This window comes from Vipera berus (genome assembly GCF_964194415.1).
Source record: "Vipera berus genome assembly, chromosome: 3".
NCBI classification, from domain to species: Eukaryota; Metazoa; Chordata; class Lepidosauria; order Squamata; family Viperidae; genus Vipera; species Vipera berus.
In genome coordinates, this window is record NC_138204.1 from 167,509,492 (window position 1) to 167,534,130 (window position 24,639).

The 24,639-nt window shown below is 41.1% G+C and overlaps 1 protein-coding gene across 8 annotated transcripts in view; it reads right to left on the reverse strand.

Moving 5' to 3' along the window:
* SMCHD1 (structural maintenance of chromosomes flexible hinge domain containing 1) overlaps positions 1–24,639 on the reverse strand; it is a 104,541-nt gene that overhangs the window by 8,018 nt on the left and 71,884 nt on the right. For 4 of the 8 annotated variants that reach the window (XM_081325135.1, XM_081325134.1, XM_081325133.1 and 1 more), the window contains 10 exons: positions 24,537–24,598; positions 23,886–23,973; positions 21,429–21,560; positions 19,873–20,025; positions 18,973–19,099; positions 17,979–18,098; positions 15,978–16,063; positions 5,774–5,896; positions 4,521–4,711; positions 1,117–1,220 (listed from right to left, as the gene is read on the reverse strand). In XM_081325135.1, coding sequence (XP_081181261.1) covers positions 1,117–1,220; positions 4,521–4,711; positions 5,774–5,896; positions 15,978–16,063; positions 17,979–18,098; positions 18,973–19,099; positions 19,873–20,025; positions 21,429–21,560; positions 23,886–23,973; positions 24,537–24,598 — 1,186 coding nt within the window. Of the gene's footprint in view, positions 1–1,116; positions 1,221–4,520; positions 4,712–5,773; positions 5,897–15,977; positions 16,064–17,978; positions 18,099–18,972; positions 19,100–19,872; positions 20,026–21,428; positions 21,561–23,885; positions 23,974–24,536; positions 24,599–24,639 lie in introns of those variants that run through there. The other 4 variants (XM_081325132.1, XR_014026105.1, XR_014026106.1 and 1 more) reach the window with 4 other exon arrangements.

Sequence of the window (24,639 nt, forward strand, 5' to 3'; positions counted from 1 at the left end):
AATATAAACCAATACATAAACTGGGGTTTCTATTCACACCTATTTATTGTGGAACATCAATAGTGAATACAATGTCAACATCTTGATAGTTAACAGAATTACCTCTAAATTAGAAAGAAATTTTGTCAAGATAATCCAGGGTAAGAACAACTGCACTATGTGTAATAAGCATTGGATTCGATAGAGACCCCTTTGATAAACTACAGGTATTCAGGAACTGAATATTTGTATGTAAATTGAAGGCATGCATGCATGTGTATACTCATTTTGTGCCTTGTTCTCTAGTTGCTACATTCCAAGATGTCAGCTATGCAAAATTATGTAATATTTCATGCAGAAGCGCATGTAAAAGGTCACATTTGGAAGTTTATATAAAGGAGGGGTTTTTCCCCAATTAAAGTGGGGAAAAGTGGTGCTACTAGCTATTAGGGATATGTAAGCCTCACTATAAGAGGAATGTTTCAGCAAATAAAGCCATTTCAGCAGAAGTTCAGTGGTATTAGGAAGTAAATCCTCTGAACTGGAAGGGATTTGAGGTGTTGGAAGCCTATTTGGTCTGAAATACCTTGAATCACTTCCATATTGGAAAATTTATAGGAATTGCCCATTGTCCAGAGCAACATAATCTGGAGGGGGAACAGGAAGTTTGTGCTCTGCTCTGATGTAAGCCTGAGTTAGTTTTTTTTGTTTTTCAGACTAACTTGTGTTTAAGATCTTAAGTAAAAAAAAAAAAAAGAAAAGGGAGAAGAGAATGTAATACGTTTCTTATAAGAAAGGTGGGATAAATTAAAATTATTTATTTAATGCTAAAGAGAAACTTGTCAGTAGCAGTTACTAATAGCCAGATGGCATTATTATTTGATGGAGAAGAAGACTTTCCAAAGAATCAGTTTCTTCAAGCTCTTTCAATTACCAGCCTGTCAGGTATTGAAAGTACAGAGACCCAAATTAAAGTTTACATTCAAACATGGAAACTCTCAGTTATTCAGTCTTATCCCAACCTCCCTCACAGACTTGTTTTGTGGGATTAAAATGAAGAGTGACACCCACATAAACTCATGAGCTCATAAAGAAGTGGAATAAAAACCTAACAAACATTCTTTCTATGGTATTTACCCATTTGGCAACTCTCCTTGTGCTCTGGAAATATTAGCAAGTTCCTAGCAAATACAGGATTTCCAATAGGATTGAAACAGTTTCTTTCATGAGGTAAAGGTCTGCTTAAAACAAAGATATTCTTTCGTTATTGACTTTTGTCAGATAAATACAAAAACATTTGGCAACCATTTAGATATTAGTGTTGACTGCTAGCATACTAAAGAGAAGTTTGCATTTTAAATGTTACAATATACTTTACCATGTACAGGATTTGAAACAGAATATGAGATAAATTCATTCTTTCAGAAGTAAATAACCATTAGGAACTTAGGAAAACAAATCGGCAGCTATTATTTAACTACTCAGATGTAATGGCTAAAGTCCTGAGCTAAACTGGGAGGCTATGAGTTCTAGTCCTTCCTTAGGCATGAAAGCTAGCTAGGTGACTTTTGGGAAGCCCACCCCACCCCACAGGATTGTTGTTGTCAGGGAAATTAGAAGTACAAACTATGTCTTGAGTTGACCAAAAATAAAGGCAGGGGGAAAAATCAATTAATAAATAAATAATTTTGTGCAGAGATGAAACCGAAAGTTTAGAGTTATTTGATGTACATGTAGCCCTTGAGTTACAAATGTAATGGAGCCTGCCCATTCCATTTGTAACTCAAGGATTCGTAGGAGTGAATGGCGTCCCTTGAATGCAATCACTCTGCTTTCATGCACTCATTCGTTAATCAAATGCGCAGATCATTAAGTGCAGTTAAGGTATTTCAGGGTGGGAAAGGCCATGGGAAGCTTAGTGATGGAACAGGCCCCCAAGGCCTCCTCGACCCACTGAGATACTCATACTTACCCCACTCCAATTCTGCCGTGCCGGACTCACTTTGCAAATATCTTTCTCCTCTCTGCCGTGGCCTTTGAGGGAGAGTCGGCCTGGAAATGCTTTTCGCGCCTAGAGTGAAAGGTTCTGGGGGTGGTGATGTCACACAACTTCAGCCACCCATTCTCTGCAAAAGAAGATAGTCGCCAGAAGCTTCCATTCTCTGAGGGGAAAGTGTTTGCTTCATTTGCCTGCCTGTGGGGCAAAGCGTCCCACAGGCATGCAAATGCAGCTTCCATTCTCCAGGGGAAAAGTGTTTGTGATACCTGTGTGCTGCTTCTCTCCCCACAAACTCCTTTCTGCCTCTGCCGTGGCAGCGATGCTACATGCTTGCTAAAATCCTTCTGCTGGGAATGGTGAGAGATTCCATTGGGTCCCTTCCAAGAGGTGAGATGGACGGCGCAGTCCCTGAGATCTCTCTGCCATCTCCTGTCTACCCACCCCTGCATGGGGAAGTCCCTTTCGAGGTTTCGTTCTTGCCCTCAAACAATAAGGCTGGTGCACATGAGTGAGCAGCACACCTGGGCCATGGACAACATTGGTTCCTGCACCCGGCCAATTCCGATTCCACGGCGACTCTCTGGGCTCCGGCCATGGGAGTGAGGTTATGAAAGAGCTCCGTCCCCAGTGGAAGGATTTTAGTGAGCGTGGACAGTCCCTGCCACAGTGTAAAGGAGTTTAGGAGGGAAGGAGCAGTAAACAGGCATTGCAAACACTTTCCCTCCCGGAGAATGGAAGCTTCGTTTGCTTGCCTATGGGAGACTTTGCCCCACAGGCATGCAAATGAAGCAAACACTTTTCCCTCGGAGAATGGAAGCTTCTGATGGCCATCCTCTTTTGCAGAGAATGGATGGCTGAAGCCGTGCGACATCATGGCCTGCAGAACCTTTCACTCTTGGAGCGAAAAGCTTTTGCAAGCTGGCTGGACCCTGGCAGTGACACAACTGGCTTGTAAATGCTTTTTGCGCTGGGAGGGAAATGTTCTGGGGGCCGTGATCTTGTGTGACTTCAGGTAGCCATTTTCTGCAAAAGCGGATGGGTGGCTGAAGTTGCGTTGATCACAGCCCCAGAACCTTTCACGCTTGGCGCAAAAAGCCTTCCCAGGCTGAGTCTCCTCTTCCTCAAAGGCAAATAAATCATGGCAGAGGGGAAACAGAACTTTGCAAGGCAAGTGATTCTGGCACGGCAGGATGGGAATGGGAAACAGTTGTGGGGAGGGGGATATAGGGTGAATGTTGCAGAGCCCCTGTGATCATTTGTAAGGACGAACAATGTTGTGCTGCAACATTCTTAATTTCGGGGCTTGCTTATAAACATTAAGGGGCACTTATCACGTAACTTCAAACATGCGCTAAGTGAATGTTTGTAACTTGGGGATTACCTGTATTTATAGATTTGAGGGAGTTTTAAAAGTAGGAATTTGGTTTCCACTAGGAGAGTTTTTATTGTCAAAATTCCTATGTGATAAAATGTTCAATGTAAATTTATAAAAATTATGAAATATATAGGTAATCCCCAGGTTGCAACAGCAATTAGGAATGGAATTTCTGACACTAAGCAATATAGTTGTAAAGCGCAAATATGGTATAAACATGATGTGTTTTAGGTAAAATTGTTCCCAGCTATCCTGGGATTTACATTTTAATAGCAAGTTTTTTTTAATGCACTCTGAAAGAGCCTTGTAGTGCACCCAGAAGCAAGTCCTTCATTTTATTTTCCTCTTTTTTTTCTTTTCCTGCTACACTCAAAATAAGGGACGCGGTGGCTCAGTGGGTTAGGATGCTGAGCTTGTTGATCAGAAGGTCGGCAGTTTGGCGGGTCGAATCCCGAGTGCCACATAACAGAGTGAGCACCTGTTACTCGTCCCAGCTTCTGCCAACCTAGCAGTTCAAAAGCACGTAAAAATGCAAGTAGAAAAATAGGGACCACTATGGTGGGAAGGTAACAGCGTTCTGTGCGCCTTTGGCGTCTAGTCTTGCTGGCCACATGACCAGAGAGACGTGCTCATCTCTGTGGTCATGTGGAGATGAGCACGGCCCCTAGAGTAGGAAACGACTAGCATGTATGTGTGGGGGAACTTTTACCTTTACCTTTACCCTCAAAATAACCTATATTTAAGAGGTCGAACCTGGACTGGAGAATAATACTATCTATCTTGCATTTTGTTAAGAAGTTGATTAGGCTACTAATCAATAATTCATGCTACTAAAATAAGATTTAATCATTTTTTATTATTCTAAAAACAGCCTGAAAAAGTAGAAATAAATTTCTGAGCTAGCACGCTTCCTGATCCCTTCTGACTCAGCTGTAGTTTTAAGCAAAAAAATAAACTAAAGTTGATAGAATCACAGAATTGGAAGGGACCATTTAAGCCAATCTCATTCTCAGTGCAGGAATACAAATTAATGATGTCCAATATTGTATATCACTTCCCATAACAGGGAAAAAAACTAGATAAAATAATCTAAAGATGTTAGAATTGTAATTATTACATTTGGAAGTAAAATATTAATTAAATTTGGAAAAGAAAACAAAACTTTACCTGTTCCAATCTAGAAAATCGTTCTTATAAATAGAATCAAGAGGCAACACTTGTTGTGTACCTCGAGTCTGATCAAAGATACGACATGCAGCAGCTGTTGTCAAAGTGACTATACAATCCATATGACTTGCCAAATGCCAGGAAATCACCTTTGCTACTTCATCGTCTTCAATCTCTGCTAAGTGTGAAATCTTGCACAAAAAATAAGCAATGAATTAAAAATTAAGGGTTATTTTGTATGTGTAAAAGTAAGAACTTAGCCTTCCCATGTGCTTAATCTATTTGAGAGATTATGCAATCCTGTTTTGAGGCTAAACTTTATACGCTAGATCTCCCAACATCAAGAAAGAAATCTCGGAAGCCTTTACTGAAGAAAATTCTGACTTACAACAAAAAGTTGCATTTAATAAAATGTAAAAAGAATTGGTTATTCACACTTACAATTATGCAGTTTTTACTTAAGTACTGTGAAAGAAAAGTGACATCTTTACTTATCACTTTTTCACACAAGCACACATAGAGCCTTCAAGTCAATAATGACTCCTGCAGCTGCCAGGACATCCCTACAGTTTTCTCAGCAAGATTTTGCCATTGCTTTGCTTCCTAGGGATAAGAAAGAATGACTGGCCCAGAGTCACCCAGCTGGCTTTGTACCTAAAGTAGGATTAATCTCCTGATTTCTACCCTGATGCCTCCACTAAACTGCTCGCTCCTATGATGGTATTATTACATATTAAAGCACACCTAATTAAAATATTGATAATAATACCCATTTCTGCTCTTTTCTTCATTTAGAATTGGCAGGCATGTATTATGATTCCCTAAAGCTGATAATATTGGGAAAAATAGTACTATTACTACTACTGCTACAACTACTGATAATAAAGCCTGAAAATATACAATAATGTGTATCTGAGAACAAAACCCACATCCCATACACATAGCATCACTGATGAGATTTAGATTTATCTGTATTTGTTGTTATGTTCACCAGCAACTCACTACTGCCTATTCTGTATTTGGGTTCTTATTGTATGTATTTCTATTTTTTCCAATTTCATCCATCCTGTTCTTTCAATAAAGCATTCAGATCTATGCACACACTATGCACTCTGCTTTATTGGAGGATAGGTGGGTTTGGCTGCATGTCAAGCTTCACACAGAGTAACGTGCAGTGAGGACAGAACAAAAGGAGAGAAAAATAAAAATAAAAAATATTAGTTTTTTTTAAAGAAAATTGAGAACAAACTGACCTTGCCCAAAATATCCTGATCACATTTGGGGTATTTGGAAAGTGTGCATATTCTTCTAGGTTGGTTCAATATTTCTTCCTTCTCAGCCTGCTTACGTATTATTGAGGATTGAATATGCTGCAGCTAAAAATTAAGACAGAATAACACTATGTACTATTATAGAAATGTACTTTACAACACATAGAAACAACTTACAAACATACAATTAATTTAAAGCTGTTATGACTTTTTATCTTACTTAAGCAAGCTTCCACTGGACAGTAGTAAAAATCACTGCTGTTTCTAAAAACAGCGAGGAAAAGTAGGAATTGATACTAAATATAGTTCACATTGATATTATTTTATCAACGAACTGGTAGCCATGGAATTGGGAATGTACTTCCCTTTTGCTTTTTAAACTACTCTTAGAAATTGGTTTTACATTCTGAAAATGAAATCAAAGTGTTAGATTCAATCAGATAAAGGAATTACAACAAAAAAGTCAAAAGCTGGAGCAAACCAAAATGTGCAAGGTGCATAAATAGACCATAATGAAAACAAATTACATGAGGTATTATTTATGATCTGTAAGTGAATCTAGGAATTCTTCCATCCTGGAATATAAGCAAATTACAGTATTAACACAGAAATAGGAAAGTTGCAATCTTATGTACGCTTACCTGAAACTAAACCCCACATTATATTTGACAATTATTTTTAAATTGATTTACATAGTGTACCTATTTTGATGGGTGAGTTGGTGCATTTAGGTCAGTGCTGACTTCTGCTAACTGTTTGGACAAGCCCTGCAGTTTTCTTAGCAAGTTTGTTACTGCTTGCTTCCTAGGACTGAGTGTGATTGGCCCAAACTCACCCAGCTGGCTTTGTGCATATGATGAGACTAGAACTAAGTCTCCCAGGTTCTAGCCTAATACCTTAAGCCAGGGGTCTTCAAACTTGGCAACTTTAAAGACTTGTGCACTTCAACTCCCAGAATTCTTCAGCCAGCCAGGAATTCTGGGAGTTGATATCCACAAGTCTTTTTTTTATTGAAAAGTTTTAAAATACAGTTTTCCTTTAAGAATCCCCCCTTCCCCCTCCCTCCTCCCCCCTCCCTACCTCCCCCCCTCCCCCCCTCCCCTCCTCCCCCCCTCCCCCCCTCCCCCCCGACTTCCCAGAGCTAAATACAAGGTATATATATAAAAAGCAATCATAAACAATCATATACTAACAATTATAAACTCTAAAATCCATCACTCTCTAGCTTATATAGGATAAAACAAATAATAATAATATTAGGTAAAGGTAAAGGTTCCCCCGCACATGCGTGCTAGTCGTTTCCGACTCTAGGGGCCGGTGCTCATCTCCGTTTCAAAGCCGAAGAGCCAGCGCTTGTCCGAGGACATCTCCGTGGTCATGTGGCCGGCATGACTAGACGCCAAAGGCGCACGGAACGCTGTTACCTTCCCACCGGAGTGGTCCCTATTTTTCTACTTGCATTTTTACGTGCTTTTGAACTGCTAGGTGAGCAGAAGCTGGGACGAGTAACAGGCGCTCACTCTGTTACGCGGCACTCGGGATTCGACCCGCCAAACTGCCGACCTTCTGATCGACAAGCTCAGCGTCCTAACCCACTGAGCCACCGCGTCCCTTATAATAATATTAAATATGTATAAAAAGAAACTAAGATAAGAAAAGAAAAGAAAAAAAAACGAAAGAAGACTTATTCAAATGCTACATAAAACTTCTTAACCCTATACTTGTTCTGGATAAAATCAATCCATTTTCTCCATTCCATAATATAGCGTTCTTGCGAATGATCTTTCAAATAGGCCGAAATCTTCGCCATCTCTGCCAGGTCGGAAACCTTTAAAGTCCACTCCTCTATGGTCGGCAATTCCTCTTTCTTCCAGTATTGGCCTATCAAAAGTCTTGCCGCCGTAATTAAATTCAACATCAACTTGGTGTCCACAACTGTGGCATCTGTAATTATTCCCAACAAAAAAAATTGCGGACAAAACTTTAACCTCTGTTTAAAAATCTTCTGCATGTTCCACCAGACTTTTATCCAAAAAGCCTTAACCTTTTTACAAGTCCACCACATGTGAAAATATGTTGCGTCTTCATCACCGCACCTCCAACATTTAGGCTGATAATTCGGATACATACTTGCAAGCTTTTTAGGATCTAAATGCCATCTATAAAACATTTTGTAAAAATTCTCTCTTAAATTTTGAGCTTGTGTAAATTTTACGTTCCTCACCCAAATCTTTTCCCACGTGTCCATTGTGATGACTTCCTGGATATTTTGGGCCCATTTTATCATACAATCCTTAACAAGCTCTGTTTCTGAGTCAATCTCTATCAATGCAAGATATATCCGTTTAATATGTGCTGGTCCCTGATTCCTAATTTGCTTTATCAAATTTTCATCAGTCATTGTAAATCCATTTTTCTGGTCTTCTTTCCACCTGGCCCGTAACTGAGTATATTGAAACCAATTTTGAACAACCTTCTCTTCTCGCAAGAAGCTATATGATTTCAAACACCAAACGTTTCTTTCCAAACTGAGAATCTCCTTGTACGTAGTCAGATCATGTTTAAAGCCAGCATGTATATTTTCTATTGCGTGTTTTGGAATTGCCCACAATGGTATCTTGCAACTTAACTTATGTCTGTACTTCTTCCAAACTCTCAGCAATGCCTGTCTTAAAATATGCACCCTAAACACGTTGTCTACCTTCTTATCATACAACAAATATGCATGCCAGCCAAACAACAAATCGTGGCCCTCAAGATTTAATAACCTCCCTTGCGTCAAATTAATCCAGTCACTTATTCCTACTAATGCAGCAGCTTCATAATATAATTTAAAATTAGGCAATTTAAGGCCACCTCTCTCACGAGTATCCTGCATAATCTTAAGTTTAACTCGTGGTTTTTTCCCTGCCCACACAAATTTATTGATACCTCGCTGCCATTCCTCCAGATTAGAGTTTTTCTTAAGAATCGGTATCATTTGAAATAAAAATAAAAATTTGGGCAGAACATTCATTTTTACTGCTGCAATCCGTCCCAACAAAGACAATTGCAATTTTTTCCAACTCTCCAATTCTTTTTGAATTTTCCCCCATAATTTTTCATAATTATTTTTATATAGCTTTGTATTAGAGGGCGACAAAATCACCCCCAAATATTTAACCCTTTTAACAATCTCAAATCCAGTTAATCCTTCTAAAAGGGCCTTTTGCGGTGTTGTCATATTTTTGGCCAAAATTTTTGTTTTTTGTACATTAACCTTAAATCCAGAAACCTTCCCATATTGTGTTATTATCTCCATCAGGTCCACAACAGAGTTCTCTGGCTGGGTCACTGTAACAACCAGATCGTCTGCGAATGCTCTCAATCTGTAGTCCTGATCTCCAATTTGAATCCCCTTAATTTTTTCCGAATTCCGAATTTTAACCAATAATATCTCTAATGTTAACACAAATAACAAGGGCGATAACGGACACCCTTGCCTTGTGCCCTTCTCAATATTACATACTTCTGTCAAGCTATTATTAACTATAATTCGGGCAGTTTGTTTTTGATATAATGCCCTAATCGGTTGTAAAAAATTTTCCCCAAAATCCATTTTATCTAAAACTTTCAACAAAAATTTCCAATTCAATTGATCAAAAGCTTTTTCAGCATCTAAAAAAATTAGCATCGCAGCAATCTGGTTGTTCCTTTCCAAAAACTCTAACACATCAACTATATGCCTCACATTATTTTTCATTTGCCTACCACTAATAAACCCTGTTTGATCCCCATGAATCACCTGTTGCAGAACCCTCATCAGTCTATTAGCCAAAACCTTAGCAAATATCTTGTAATCTGTGTTTAAAAGCGATATCGGTCTATAATTTTTAACTTGAGTAGCATCTTGGTCTTCCTTCGGAATCAAAGAGATAAAAGCTGTTCTCCAAGACGGTGGCACCTTTCCCCCCCTCTGGATTGTCTGGAACAGTTCCTTTAACGGTTTTATCATTTCTAATTGTAAATTTTTATAATAGGCCACAGTCAAGCCATCCGTACCTGGTGCTTTATCCACCTTCAATTCCTTAATTGCTGTAAAAATTTCTTCTTCTGTGATCAGTTGATTAATCCCTTCTTTTTGTACTTGCGTAAGAACCGGGATGCTAGCATTTTCCAAATATATATCAATGTCTTTTTCATTACCGTATATACTTGAGTATAAGCCGAATTTTTCAGCCCACTTTTTGGGCTGAAAAATTCCACTTCGGCTTATACTCCAGTCAACAAAAAAAACTTACCGAGGACTTGTGCGCGGCCGAGGTTTGGTGCTTCCGGGATCGCCCGCACCTCTCCCAAGCCACCGCCGTCCGAGACCTGCCGCAGCGGAAAGAAGCAGGCAGGCAGGGCGCGGAGGAACGGAGACTTGCCGACGTTTGGGGAGGTTTGGGCGCCTCCCCAAACCTCGGCAGGTCTCCGTTCCTCCGCGCAGACCTGCCGACGTTTGGGGAGGTTTGGGCGCCTCCCCAAACCTCCCCAAACGTCGGCAGGTCTCCGTTCCTCCTGCCGACCTTTGGGGAGGTTTGGGCGCCTCCCCAAACCTCCCCAAACCTCGGCAGGTCTCCGTTCCTCCTGCCGACCTTTGGGGAGGTTTGGGCGCCTCCCCAAACCTCGGCAGGTCTCCGTTCCTCCTGCCGACCTTTGGGGAGGTTTGGGCGCCTCCCCAAACCTCGGCAGGTCTCCGTTCCTCCTGCCGACCTTTGGGGAGGTTTGGGCGCCTCCCCAAACCTCGGCAGGTCTCCGTTCCTCCTGCCGACCTTTGGGGAGGTTTGGGCGCCTCCCCAAACCTCCCCAGGTCTCCGTTCCTCCTGCCGACCTTTGGGGAGGTTTGGGCGCCTCCCCAAACCTCGGCAGGTCTCCGTTCCTGTTTGGGGAGGTTTGGGCGCCTCCCCAAACCTCGGCAGGTCTCCGTTCCTCCGCGCAGACCTGCCGACCTTTGGGGAGGTTTGGGCGCCTCCCCAAACGTCCCCAAACCTCGGCAGGTCTCCGTTCCTGTTTGGGGAGGTTTGGGCGCCTCCCCAAACCTCCCCAAACCTCGGCAGGTCTCCGTTCCTCCGCGCAGACCTGCCGACCTTTGGGGAGGTTTGGGCGCCTCCCCAAACCTCGGCAGGTCTCCGTTCCTGTTTGGGGAGGTTTGGGCGCCTCCCCAAACCTCGGCAGGTCTCCGTTCCTCCGCGCAGACCTGCCGACCTTTGGGGAGGTTTGGGCGCCTCCCCAAACGTCCCCAAACCTCGGCAGGTCTCCGTTCCTGTTTGGGGAGGTTTGGGCGCCTCCCCAAACCTCCCCAAACCTCGGCAGGTCTCCGTTCCTCCGCGCAGACCTGCCGACCTTTGGGGAGGTTTGGGCGCCTCCCCAAACGTCCCCAAACCTCGGCAGGTCTCCGTTCCTGTTTGGGGAGGTTTGGGCGCCTCCCTAAACCTCCCCAAACCTCGGCAGGTCTCCGTTCCTCCGCGCAGACCTGCCGACCTTTGGGGAGGTTTGGGCGCCTCCCCAAACGTCCCCAAACCTCGGCAGGTCTCCGTTCCTGTTTGGGGAGGTTTGGGCGCCTCCCCAAACGTCCCCAAACCTCGGCAGGTCTCCGTTCCTCCGCGCAGACCTGCCGACCTTTGGGGAGGTTTGGGCGCCTCCCCAAACCTCCCCAAACCTCGGCAGGTCTCCGTTCTTCCTGCCGACCTTTGGGGAGGTTTGGGCGCCTCCCCAAACCTCCCCAAACGTCGGCAGGTCTGCGCGGAGGAACGGAGACCTGCCGAGGTTTGGGGAGGTTTGGGGAGGCGCCCAAACCTCCCCAAACAGGAACGGAGACCTGCCGAGGTTTGGGGAGGTTTGGGGAGGCGCCCAAACCTCCCCAAAGGTCGGCAGGTCTGCGCGGAGGAACGGAGACCTGCCGAGGTTTGGGGAGGTTTGGGGAGGCGCCCAAACCTCCCCAAACAGGAACGGAGACCTGCCGAGGTTTGGGGACGTTTGGGGAGGCGCCCAAACCTCCCCAAAGGTCGGCAGGTCTGCGCGGAGGAACGGAGACCTGCCGAGGTTTGGGGAGGTTTGGGGAGGCGCCCAAACCTCCCCAAACAGGAACGGAGACCTGCCGAGGTTTGGGGACGTTTGGGGAGGCGCCCAAACCTCCCCAAAGGTCGGCAGGTCTGCGCGGAGGAACGGAGACCTGCCGAGGTTTGGGGAGGTTTGGGGAGGCGCCCAAACCTCCCCAAACAGGAACGGAGACCTGCCGAGGTTTGGGGACGTTTGGGGAGGCGCCCAAACCTCCCCAAAGGTCGGCAGGTCTGCGCGGAGGAACGGAGACCTGCCGAGGTTTGGGGAGGTTTGGGGAGGCGCCCAAACCTCCCCAAACAGGAACGGAGACCTGCCGAGGTTTGGGGACGTTTGGGGAGGCGCCCAAACCTCCCCAAAGGTCGGCAGGTCTGCGCGGAGGAACGGAGACCTGCCGAGGTTTGGGGAGGTTTGGGGAGGCGCCCAAACCTCCCCAAACAGGAACGGAGACCTGCCGAGGTTTGGGGACGTTTGGGGAGGCGCCCAAACCTCCCCAAAGGTCGGCAGGTCTGCGCGGAGGAACGGAGACCTGCCGAGGTTTGGGGAGGTTTGGGGAGGCGCCCAAACCTCCCCAAACAGGAACGGAGACCTGCCGAGGTTTGGGGACGTTTGGGGAGGCGCCCAAACCTCCCCAAAGGTCGGCAGGTCTGCGCGGAGGAACGGAGACCTGCCGAGGTTTGGGGAGGCGCCCAAACCTCCCCAAACAGGAACGGAGACCTGCCGAGGTTTGGGGAGGTTTGGGGAGGCGCCCAAACCTCCCCAAACGTCGGCAGGTCTGCGCGGAGGAACGGAGACCTGCCGAGGTTTGGGGAGGTTTGGGGAGGCGCCCAAACCTCCCCAAACAGGAACGGAGACCTGCCGAGGTTTGGGGACGTTTGGGGAGGCGCCCAAACCTCCCCAAAGGTCGGCAGGTCTGCGCGGAGGAACGGAGACCTGCCGAGGTTTGGGGAGGTTTGGGGAGGCGCCCAAACCTCCCCAAACAGGAACGGAGACCTGCCGAGGTTTGGGGACGTTTGGGGAGGCGCCCAAACCTCCCCAAAGGTCGGCAGGTCTGCGCGGAGGAACGGAGACCTGCCGAGGTTTGGGGAGGTTTGGGGAGGCGCCCAAACCTCCCCAAACAGGAACGGAGACCTGCCGAGGTTTGGGGACGTTTGGGGAGGCGCCCAAACCTCCCCAAAGGTCGGCAGGTCTGCGCGGAGGAACGGAGACCTGCCGAGGTTTGGGGAGGTTTGGGGAGGCGCCCAAACCTCCCCAAACAGGAACGGAGACCTGCCGAGGTTTGGGGACGTTTGGGGAGGCGCCCAAACCTCCCCAAAGGTCGGCAGGTCTGCGCGGAGGAACGGAGACCTGCCGAGGTTTGGGGAGGTTTGGGGAGGCGCCCAAACCTCCCCAAACAGGAACGGAGACCTGCCGAGGTTTGGGGAGGTTTGGGGAGGCGCCCAAACCTCCCCAAACGTCGGCAGGTCTGCGCGGAGGAACGGAGACCTGCCGAGGTTTGGGGAGGTTTGGGGAGGCGCCCAAACCTCCCCAAACAGGAACGGAGACCTGCCGAGGTTTGGGGACGTTTGGGGAGGCGCCCAAACCTCCCCAAAGGTCGGCAGGTCTGCGCGGAGGAACGGAGACCTGCCGAGGTTTGGGGAGGCGCCCAAACCTCCCCAAAGGTCGGCAGGAGGAACGGAGACTTGCCGAGGTTTGGGGAGGTTTGGGGAGGTTTGGGGAGGCGCCCAAACCTCCCCAAAGGTCGGCAGGAGGAACGGAGACCTGCCGAGGTTTGGGGAGGTTTGGGGAGGCGCCCAAACCTCCCCAAAGGTCGGCAGGAGGAACGGAGACCTGCCGACGTTTGGGGAGGTTTGGGGAGGCGCCCAAACCTCCCCAAAGGTCGGCAGGAGGAACGGAGACCTGCCGACGAGCCGCGGCCACACAGGGTATTCCTGTGTATTCAGGCTTGCAGAACGGCGGATCGGCTTATACTCGAGTCAATAACTTTTTCCAGTTTTGGGGGGTGAAATTGGGGGTCTCGGCTTATACTCGAGTCGGCTTATACTCAAGTATATACGGTAATTTTCTCCTTAGCATATAATTTAGAATAAAAATCCACAAAAGCGTCCTTGATAAGGTCCTGTTGAAACACAACCCTTCCTTTATGCTCAATCTTGTCTATATTAGAAGCCCTTTGTTTTTTCCTCAATCTATAAGCTAACCATCTACCTGGTTTGTTAGCGTTACAAAAAGTATTATGCCTGGCAAACCGCAGATTGGTTGCCACTTGGTCAGCCATTAATTTATCAAATTGTCCTCTTAACAATTTAATAGCCTCCTTAGTCTTCACATCCTCTGAGTTCAAAATCAAAGCCTTTTCTTTTTCCTTTATTTCATTCTCCAGTTCTTTCCTCCTAGCTTCCACAGCACGTCTATGTTTGTTGTTCATATATATCAACACCCCTCTCATGTATGCCTTGCTAGCATCCCACACCATATCCATAGAAGTACCTTTGTTCATATTAATTTCAAAAAAATCCTTCATCCGCTGTTTGCATTCTTCCACATTTCTCTGATTTCTAAACAAATTCTCATTTACGCGCCACGAGCACCTGTCTCTTTTCTCCTTATCAATCTCTAACCACACTGGACTATGATCAGAGATAGTTCTTGCACAAATCTTCACCTTTTTAGTCCTCAAAAAAAAATCATTAGTCACCAAAATAAAATCAATCCTCGAAAAAGATTGATGTCTATCAGAATAAAAAGTATAATCCTTTTCCTGCAAGTATCTCTCGCGCCAAATATCTCGCAGTTCCAAGTCATCCTTCATTTCAAAAAAAGATTTAGGCAGTCTAGCATGACTTGGAATGCGCTTAAAAGCTCCAGCCTTATCCATCTGTACATCCATAACACCATTCCAGTCCCCCATAAAAATAAAAGATTTATAATCCAACTGGGTAAGCTTTGTATGAAGTAAACTAAAAAAGTCAGCCTGTTGTTGTTGTTGATTAGGGGCATACAGTCCAACTAGAAGCGTCTTTTTGCCTTCTAGCAGCAAGTCTATCAGTACGTATCTTCCATGCTTATCTGCTTCAATTAAGTCCGCTGTTATGGCACTTTTAATATAAACAACCACTCCATTTTTCTTATTCATTGCAGAGGCAACAAAGTGCGTACCCAGTCTTGAGTTCAATAAAAACTTTTGGTCCATAGCCCTAATATGCGTTTCTTGCAAACATATAACATCTATCTTGAATTGTTTTAAATATTGAAAAACTTTCTTTCTCTTCTGTGGTGAATTTAGTCCATTAACGTTCCAAGTCAAAAATTTAGTTGCCATGCATATCCTCCCAAAGCTCTTGAAGCACTGCTATCCACAAGTCTTAAAAAGTTGCCAAGTTTGAAGACTTCTGCCTTAAGCACTAACCAAACTGACCCTCTTGGATGAGCAGTCTAGTTTTAAAGATACAGTACTCTATCAAGGGCCAACAGACGTGCAACCTAACAGAGATAAGGTATTATGCTCTTTCCATATTCAGGTTAACTTCTTATTAAACACTGTTCTTTCATGTTAAATAATGTAAAGGTGGTCCTTAACTTTGTTGGTCCTTAGTTGAATAGTTCAAAGTTACAATGGACCTCCTTGACAGTAGTTATGATCCTGTTCTGAAGTTCCAATGGCTGGGCCCTTCCCGCAGGACCATGCCTGCACTTTGGGAGCCTGGCAACCACTTTGCATTTATGGCCATTGCAATCTCCCCAATCACATTACTGTGTTTTGTAACGTTTTTGCCCAAACCCAGTATTTATTTCCAATTTTTTGCAAACCCAGCTCATTACGAACCACTGGTTTGCTTTATGACCAGGGCATGCTTAATGACTGTGGTGGCCACTTTATGACTATGGCATTCATGTAATGACTGCTGCAAAAAAGGTCATAAAATGGGGTCGGCAATATGGGTGACGTGTCTTACAACTGTGTTGGGCAGTCAAGGACTACATGTATTAAAGTCAGGCCACTTTGTCTGTATAAAAGAACGAGAAGCCTATTATGTCTCTTCGGATATAATTACCCTACATGAAGGTTGTGATGGTTAAAAATGAATGAAAATTAAGACCATACCACATTGGCCTCAGGTATGTCAATCTGATGTGTTTTCAGTTTATGTTTGAGCTGTAACTTCTTTATTTTAGCTTCCTGTAGTTTGCCTGGAAAATAAATCAGCATAACAAGTTGGACTAAGTTGAGTTGAATTCGTTGCTTAGTGAAAGTAGCATCAGAGAAAAACTAAACTAATGTTTTTAAGCCAGAGGTTTAAAATGGAATTTTATTGCTTTTTTCAACATTAATGCAGGGACTCTTTAATCATATTTTTATTACTATTTTATTTAGATCTAAATTCATCACTTAAATGTTTTGCCCTTTATTTGCTACTTTAATGCATGCTGCAGTATGAGATGTTTATGTTGTTGGGAAATTGACCCTGAGAAATATTTCGCACATCATGGAGGCATAGCATTTAAAGTAATCACTAGAATGTAAACAGACTTAGATTAAGAAGGAGCAAATTTATAAGAAGCTGGAAAAATAACAGCCAGATATATTGTGAAAAACAGACATTTCACTCCCCCTACCCCAAAAGCTGTTTTTGTGTGTGCTTATGAGATGAACTGGCCATATCTATATTAGGTAGATGCTCAAATAAATTACACAGAGCAGCTACTGTGTTTAATAACAGTTCTAAAATTTACATGGAATATTACTACTGTGGAACTGAAGGATATTTTATTTTGTTGAATGCGAAGTTAGCCAGTGTGTCTACTGTTTTAGTTTGCATGCCCCCACTAAGAACATTTCTGAAATATTCCAGAGATGTTTTTTCAACACTGTATTTTACAAACCCTCAACTGATAATTCTTTTTCCTGGTTTGGGGGATCAACTGTGGTTCCTCAGTTAATCCAACTCCGACTTCATCATATTCAAGTAATTATCATTTTGGAATTTAAAAACAATAAATTAGCTAATTTTAGATGGTATGTGAATTTCATAAATCTAATGATATTACTTCATAACAGATCTTACTTTTGTGAAGTATTTTAAGAAGGATGAAAAAGAAAGGAATTATTTAATATTTTACTTATGGAATGTCTGTGGATTCATTATTCTGGTCTGGCATGGAAAAAGCAGCTACCAAGACTGAGCCACACAGAGCTGGGGATATTCCAGCTCTAACCTTGGATGGCAAAGCATTCCCCCTTTCTAGACTATCATGCAATCTGAAAGTCTTCCTGGATTCAGAGTTCCTACTTGAAGAGCAGGTGTCAGCTGTGGCCAGGAAGACCTTCAACTCTACCTAGTGTTCCAGTTGCGCCATTTCCTAGATTGGGGGCCCTCATGACCTAGTCACCTTACAGCTTGATTACTATTACTGCAACACATTCTATATGGGACAGTTTTTGAGGACCACCCAGAAGAAATAACTGAGTCAGACTGTTATCTATTTTTGAAAAACTTCTATAAGCATTATTAAAAAGAACTATACATATGCATCACTAATTTCAGAATAAGCAATTTTATGCAAAGAAAAAAAATAGAAGTGGTATAAATCAAACAAAACATACAGTAATATAAGTAATTTATACAAATATTATTCAGTATACCAATTCATTTATTTCTTTCCTTACTTCCACCACATCCATATACTGATTTATACATTGGTCTTCAAAAAGCCTGGTCTTTCCAAATTTGTCAAGATATTGTCTATACTTCCTAGTTGATGGGTTATGGGCAACAATATTTTGGTTTGGTAGGTGATCCTAGCTCCCATATAACTGTGTGACTGTCCTTCGGGTAAATCTGGGCTTTGGTTGCTCTTCAAGTAGGTACTATGACCAAAAACTAATGGTATCATCTTTGCAAGTAACAGATATACTGCATGTGTTGGGATATACGTAAGGGTGCAATCAACTTTAGAGCTTCTCTGTTGTACTAAAAACATATAAAAAACCTATACATAAAAATGTTCATTGATGAAACATGAAAATCAGTTACTTGAGAACAATGTGGCTTGTTTGATTTGCAAAATTATGTGTACGTGAATAGAATATCCTTATAGTACTTACATTTTATTTCAGCAATAAGCTGATCACTAACATCGAAATAATCTCTATATGTTTTTATTGACTGTGAAAGTATGTCTTTCTCTTTTGTAAGAATTGCCATCTGCTGTTGACTCTCATAATCTACAGATGAAAAAAATAATTCATTTTTTCCTTCAATAATAAACACACATACAATGAATTAACTAATGATGATAAACCTAAAGAAGATACAACAGAGTAAAAGAGTTGGAAGGGATTCAGGTGGTCTTCTAGCCTAATCCCCTGCTCAAGCAGGAGACCCTATGCCATTCTGGGCAAATTCCTCTCCAATCTCTTTTTAAAAGCCTCCAGTGATGGAACACCCACGACTTCTGAAAGCAAGTTGTCCCACTGGTTAATTGTTCTCACTGCCAGGAAATTTCTCCTTAGTTCTAAATTGGTTCTCTCCTTGATTAGTTTCCATCCATCCTGCTTTCTGGTGCTTTGGAAAATAGCTTGACCCCCTCTTCTTTGTGGCAACCCCTCAAATATTGGAACACTGCTATCATGTCATCCTTGGAACTTCTTTTCACTAGACTAGACATAACCAATCCCTGCAACCTTTCTTCATATGTTTTAGTCTCCAGCCCCTTGATCATCACTGTTGCTCTTCTCTGCACTTTTTCCAGAGTCTCAACACCCTTTTTACATTATGACGACCAAAACTGGATGCAATATTCCAAATGTGCTCTTACCAAGGCATTATAAAATGGTACTAATGCTTCACATGATCTTGATTCTATCCTTTTGTTAATGTAGCCTAGGATTGCATTGGCTTTTTTGGTGGCTGCAGTACACTGCTGGCTCATATTTAAGTGATTGACTACTAGGACTCCATCCCTCTCACAGGCACTACTATTGAGACTGGTTCCATCTACTCTATATCTGTACATTTGGTTCAGAAATAGTTTCTTAAACAGTATAGAGGAAAAAGATAAATTTTAGAAAATAAAAAGTTGGAATTAGTGAAACTCACCATTACAAAAAATAAAGGGTAAACAATAAGGTTGTAAATATTGTTTCGAAGTAGATATAACTGGCTCAAATACAAGCTTATACTTAGTTTTATGTCTTCCTGGACTATTTTCTGCTAGCACAAGATCCTGAAAAAGAACAGTGTGATCTGCATTATACATTTAAGACATATTTACCTAATATGAATATACATTTAATTAGTATATAACCCTAACCTTTATTAAATACTAACTGCAAAATGTTTTTCCAAAATAAACAGCACCTGTTATTAATAGCACGTTTTTAACAATAAGCAGCTGAAATTTATTATTACTCCCAATTTAAAAATAACCCAAAAGTAATGTCCTCAGAACCAGATATATACTATTCAGAAGAACAAAACCAAGAACCCCAAATATTGTTACAGGCAATCATTGACTGATAGGGACTGGAATTCCAATCCTAAATCATTATGGTTGTAAAGCAAATCATCCAATGATGAGAGCTGTTTTTACAAGCTTTTTCAGTGGCAATCATTCAGTAAATCATGCAGTCGGTAAGCAAATCCATTCTTCCAAATAGATAACATCATGAATTGTAACTGCAGGATATTACAACCAATCATAAATGTGACCCAGTTGCTAAGTACCCAAAATATGGTCATGTAACTGCAGGGGTGTATTGCATGATATTTTATGATGGCCCAAAGTCTTTACAGGTCATAAAGCACCCTTGCTGAGGCAGCTGTAACTCTGAATGGTGGTTAAGCAATAGAAGCATGTCCATTTACAACATTTTCTAAATTATAGAAAAATTAGGAAAAGAAAGGTAAATATTAAGAAAATAATATGCCCGTGAACATAGTAGACTGCTGATTTCCATTCCTAAACTATTAATTGGAAGATTATTTAAGGAGACTCACCTTAATTTCAACAATTCCTCCATGAAAACAAAATTCAACTGTACTTTTTTTACCCTGAAACAGGGGAATATCAATGTCTTTCTCAGTTGAACTTTCAATTTTTGCTACAATTTTTCCATGAAAATCAGTTCCGGTACGGTTTTTGTATTTATCCTTAAATTAAGAAGACACTTGAATTAGAACTGAATTTTTTAAAAAATGCTTAATACATATCTTAAAGCTCATATGAAATGTACCTACATTTGGGGTTTGTATTCAATTTGCTTATGGTACAATTTTTTGAATTTTATAGAACACCATTCAGACTGTTTGCAAAATCCTGAGTTTAACATGAAAATTATAATTTTTAAACCATTTTATTAAATTATTTAAAAGAAACAGACCAAATAAAAGAGGAGGTGGAGTTGCTCTCTCTATAAAAAATAACTACATCTCTACAGAAATAGAGCATAACAAACTGTCTTGAATGCATTTGGGTCAATATGAAAGGGGGAAAATGACATTGTCATAGGTGTATACCATAGGCCACCCAACCAAACAGAGAAAATAGATGAAGGCAAGACAAGAAGCAACGGTTGGAAATTAATCAGAGAGAAGCAACCTACAACAATTAATCAGTGAAACAACCTGCCTCCAGAATTTGTGAATGCTCCGACACTGGAAGTTTTAAAGAGACTGGACAGCCATTTTCTGAAATGGTATAGCATTTCCTGCCTGAGCAGGGGGTTGGACTGATGACCTTCAAGGTCCCTTCCAACTTTATTATTATTATTAAATATCATACTTAGAAAAATAAAAATAGAATCTAAATATAAAAAGGAAAAATAAAAAAGCAAAGCGCAGAAAAGGAAAAAAGTAGAATAAAGTAAATAACTTTCCTCTTAATCATCAAATTTACGAACAATTTTGGCAATGTACCACCATCTCTTAAAATACAACAAATGCTGTCTAGATTCCATAACTCATCTCTTAAATTTTGTAAAAAATCTTAAAGCCTCATTACTCATTCCTAGGCAGCAAAAGTCCATTTAGGACTGCAAAAATAACTGCATATTTATTTTGACCTTGATCAAATAAGCAAACTCTTCCCTGTTCTTTTAATAATCTTGGTTTTAATCCCTTTAAATAATGCCCTCGAACTTGATTTATTTTATCTTCTCTTTGTCTCCTCTCAGCAAATCCTTCAAAACTTTAACAAATCCTTTCAAATAATATTTTGCTTAAATGATGTAGGCTAACAAAAATGGATTTTTTTCTTCTTTCTCTCTATCTTGGTATCATATCTGTATGGAGCTGCAAAACAACACAACAATCTTTTTATAGAGATGTAAAATCTCTATAAAAAGCTCCTTAAAATGTCATAGTGATCATGAAGGTTTGGAAAATTCTAGTTGGTTCAGAAAGACTTGCTTAAAAACTTTTAACAAACTGACCTAGTTTGATTTTGGATTTTTCTGAATCTGATACAGATCTTGCCTGCTATTTGTATATGTGTGTGTGTGAGTGTGTGTGTGTATGTATAACTCCCATTTTAAACCACAATTCAGTTTAATCACCGTTACAATGAAAGTCAAGTTCTTGACAAGGGTCCGACTGTCAACCTCCTGAACATTAGAAACAGCAGGAGTATGTGGCAAAGTTTGTGGCTGCAACAGTGCTGGCTGATTTGGCACCACATCAATTATAATCTTGAGGGGGAAAAACACAAAATATAGAGACTTAATGTACAATATAGAAATTTATTAACAACATTAGCCTTAATTGTAGAAGTACCCATTCATATTCTTGTCATATTTCACTCCTTTCTAGTTTGGACCTATGAAGCAATTGGCAATGTATTACTACACTAGTATCACAGAATTTCTTCTCAAAAAGAGGTAATCATGCTTCAATAATATGCCTGAACTAGATCCTTTGAACTTTTAAAGTTTAATCCCACTTTGGTTAAAGGTGGTGTGGCAATTTTATGATTGTTACAATTCTATTTCATTATTGAAATTGTGCTGCTTGTTGTTTTGCTTAAAATACACTGTAACCTATTTTAGAATAAATGCTTCACAACGCTTAAGTAACTTAGTCTGAATTTATGTTTTGATTCTTTGCAGCTTTTTTAAAATCACAAAGCATATATCCCGGAAAATAGTGGCACAGTTGATTAATTCATCTCTAAATTTTATCACTGGCCATACAAAAGCAGCATGAACTAACTTCCCTCATTCAAATAATTTTCTGAGAATGTTATTAGCATTTATTCACTGTTTCACATGATAGCAATGGACTAGAAACATGCCCAGCTAAGAATTTATGACCTTCTGTGTAACTTATTGAAAACTACAGATAATCTTTGACAAGACTGGTTTCTTCGTTTAAAGTTTACAGAGTCAGCATATTGCCCTCAACAATCTGGGTCCTCATTTTACCGACCTCAGAAGGATGGAAGGCTGAGTCAACCTTGAGCAGGTGAGGATTGAACTGTTGAACTGCTGGCAACCGGCAGTCAGCAGAATTGGCCTGCAATGCTGCATTCTAACCACTGTGCTATCACGGCTCACCAAAACTACAGATTTACTTAATAGCCATTGTATTTAATTAATGCTCCAAAAAATATAACACTGGATTGATCACGAGATGATCTCTTAAGAATCGGCATGGTTACACCATAATTTGGGCCTTAACTACAGTTGTAAGTTGAGGGCTACGGTATCAACAAATAGACAAACACAGACACTAAATTATGTAAGGAATCTTATAGTGATTTCTATTTTCCCTATTCGCTTACACAGTCTTGCCCTCTGATAATGTCAACTGATAATGCTGGAAACAGGAGGACAATCCATATCAAGCCATAGAAAAATCCCAACTTCTTTACTTTGCCAGCCTAAATTCTCCAAATCCAACTGAAACAAGTCCTGATCCTTTGGCCCAGAATGCATGTGACACATATTTGCTAGAATTCAAACGTGTGCCAATAAAAGGCAGGGCCGGGAAGGGCGATAGCTGAATTAATACTTAGTGATTAAAATTAACTCTCTGCAAAACAAAAGGCCTTATTTACAAAATTAACAATCCCTATTTGCATATAGGAAATATTCTCTACACAATGAAGCTTATGGCACACCCCCTCATCACAGTATAAGAAAGGTCCAATTGGATAGTTCATGAGCAATTTTGTATTCAACTATGTGAAGCCAAGAGCCAGTAGTTCTCACAGAGCAAAGATATCAGTTATGTCAACAACTAACAACCTCTGTTTTAATATCATGTAATGCAGATAGAGAGGGAGGGGCAATAGGTTTAAACTGTTTCGAGTATAAGAGCCTTGGTGGAGCAGTGGGCTAATGCCTCCTTAAGTAACACCAGCTGCCTGCAATTAGTGCAGGTTCGCATCCCACCAGGCTCAAGGTTGACTCAGCCTTCCATCCTTCCGAGGTAGGTAAAATGAGGACCCAGATTGTTGGGGGCAATTAAGCTAACTTTGTAATAATGCCGCTTGGGGGGTGTATGAAAGCCCTAATAAGCAGGCATATACATAGAATGAAGGCTACTGCTAAGCTTGTAAGCCGCCCTGAGTCTTCGGAGAAGGGCGGGATATAAATGGAATTAAAATAAAAATAAAAAAAATAAACTGTCACTGATAGAGAACAATCAGCAGTTCTGTATGGCTTCATTACAGTTTTTGATAAAAAATTGAAACAAGTGGTACCATTGGATATCTGACAGCCAATTTTAAATCTAGCAGCCTCATTAAACAATGTAAAGTTGTTATTTATTATTATTATTATTTTTTAGCCCTGTCCTGGACCAAGAAATCTAATATCAGCAAAGATGTCAGTTGATTAGATGATTCTTCTGATACACTTTTTTAATTCTGAATCTAACAAAGATAAAATTTATTTATGCATGTTATAAAAATCAATGCAAAACTTATAGTTGGGCAAATTTTACTACATAAATAATAAAATAGAATTTTAAAAATGTAAAACACATTTTTACGTATTATTTCAAAAACTCACCTGTTTACTGTTAAGAACATTTGTTTTGTCAATTACAAATACAAAATGGATGCTGTATTTGCCCACTTTTACTGGAACTGTTTCATTCCTAAATTATAAACAGTAATGTTAGTATTTCTTTAAAATTTACAATACTTAAATTCTCAGTATTTTTCATTATTAAAGTAAAACATTGTTACTCTTTGAAACAAATGAACCAAAATCAATTTTTTGAAGTTAACTTTTTTATTATATATCTTATTCAGTCTGAAAATAAGAAATACTCAGACTGATTAGAAATAAATAAATGGAGTCCTCACATTTAATGTCTGTAATACTTGCTATACCCCATTCCTGAAATTGTCAGTTCTCAGCCCTTAAACTTTCTATTATGTCATTCGTGACATCAATATGCTTTAATTAATTAATCTCAAATAAAATTATATTTTTGCATGTATATTCTCAATTTTGAAACACTAGACACAGGTATTTAACAGACAACATATCAATACCTAGATAGGGAAAAAACATACCTGCAATATGAATTTCAACCTTAATAAAAAGAAATTATTGATATCAAACCAAACTATATTTTAAAACAAAGTTGATTATAGTTTTTTCTAAGCAACATTATATTAGAATTACTATAACACAACAACATTATTTGTTAACCTGACGGAAAAAAAGCCATCATCCTTGTCATTGCTTGCTTTGGTACATTCAAATGTTGCAAACTAAAAAAAAAGAAAAAAGATAGGGTTTTAGAGAAAGCCAC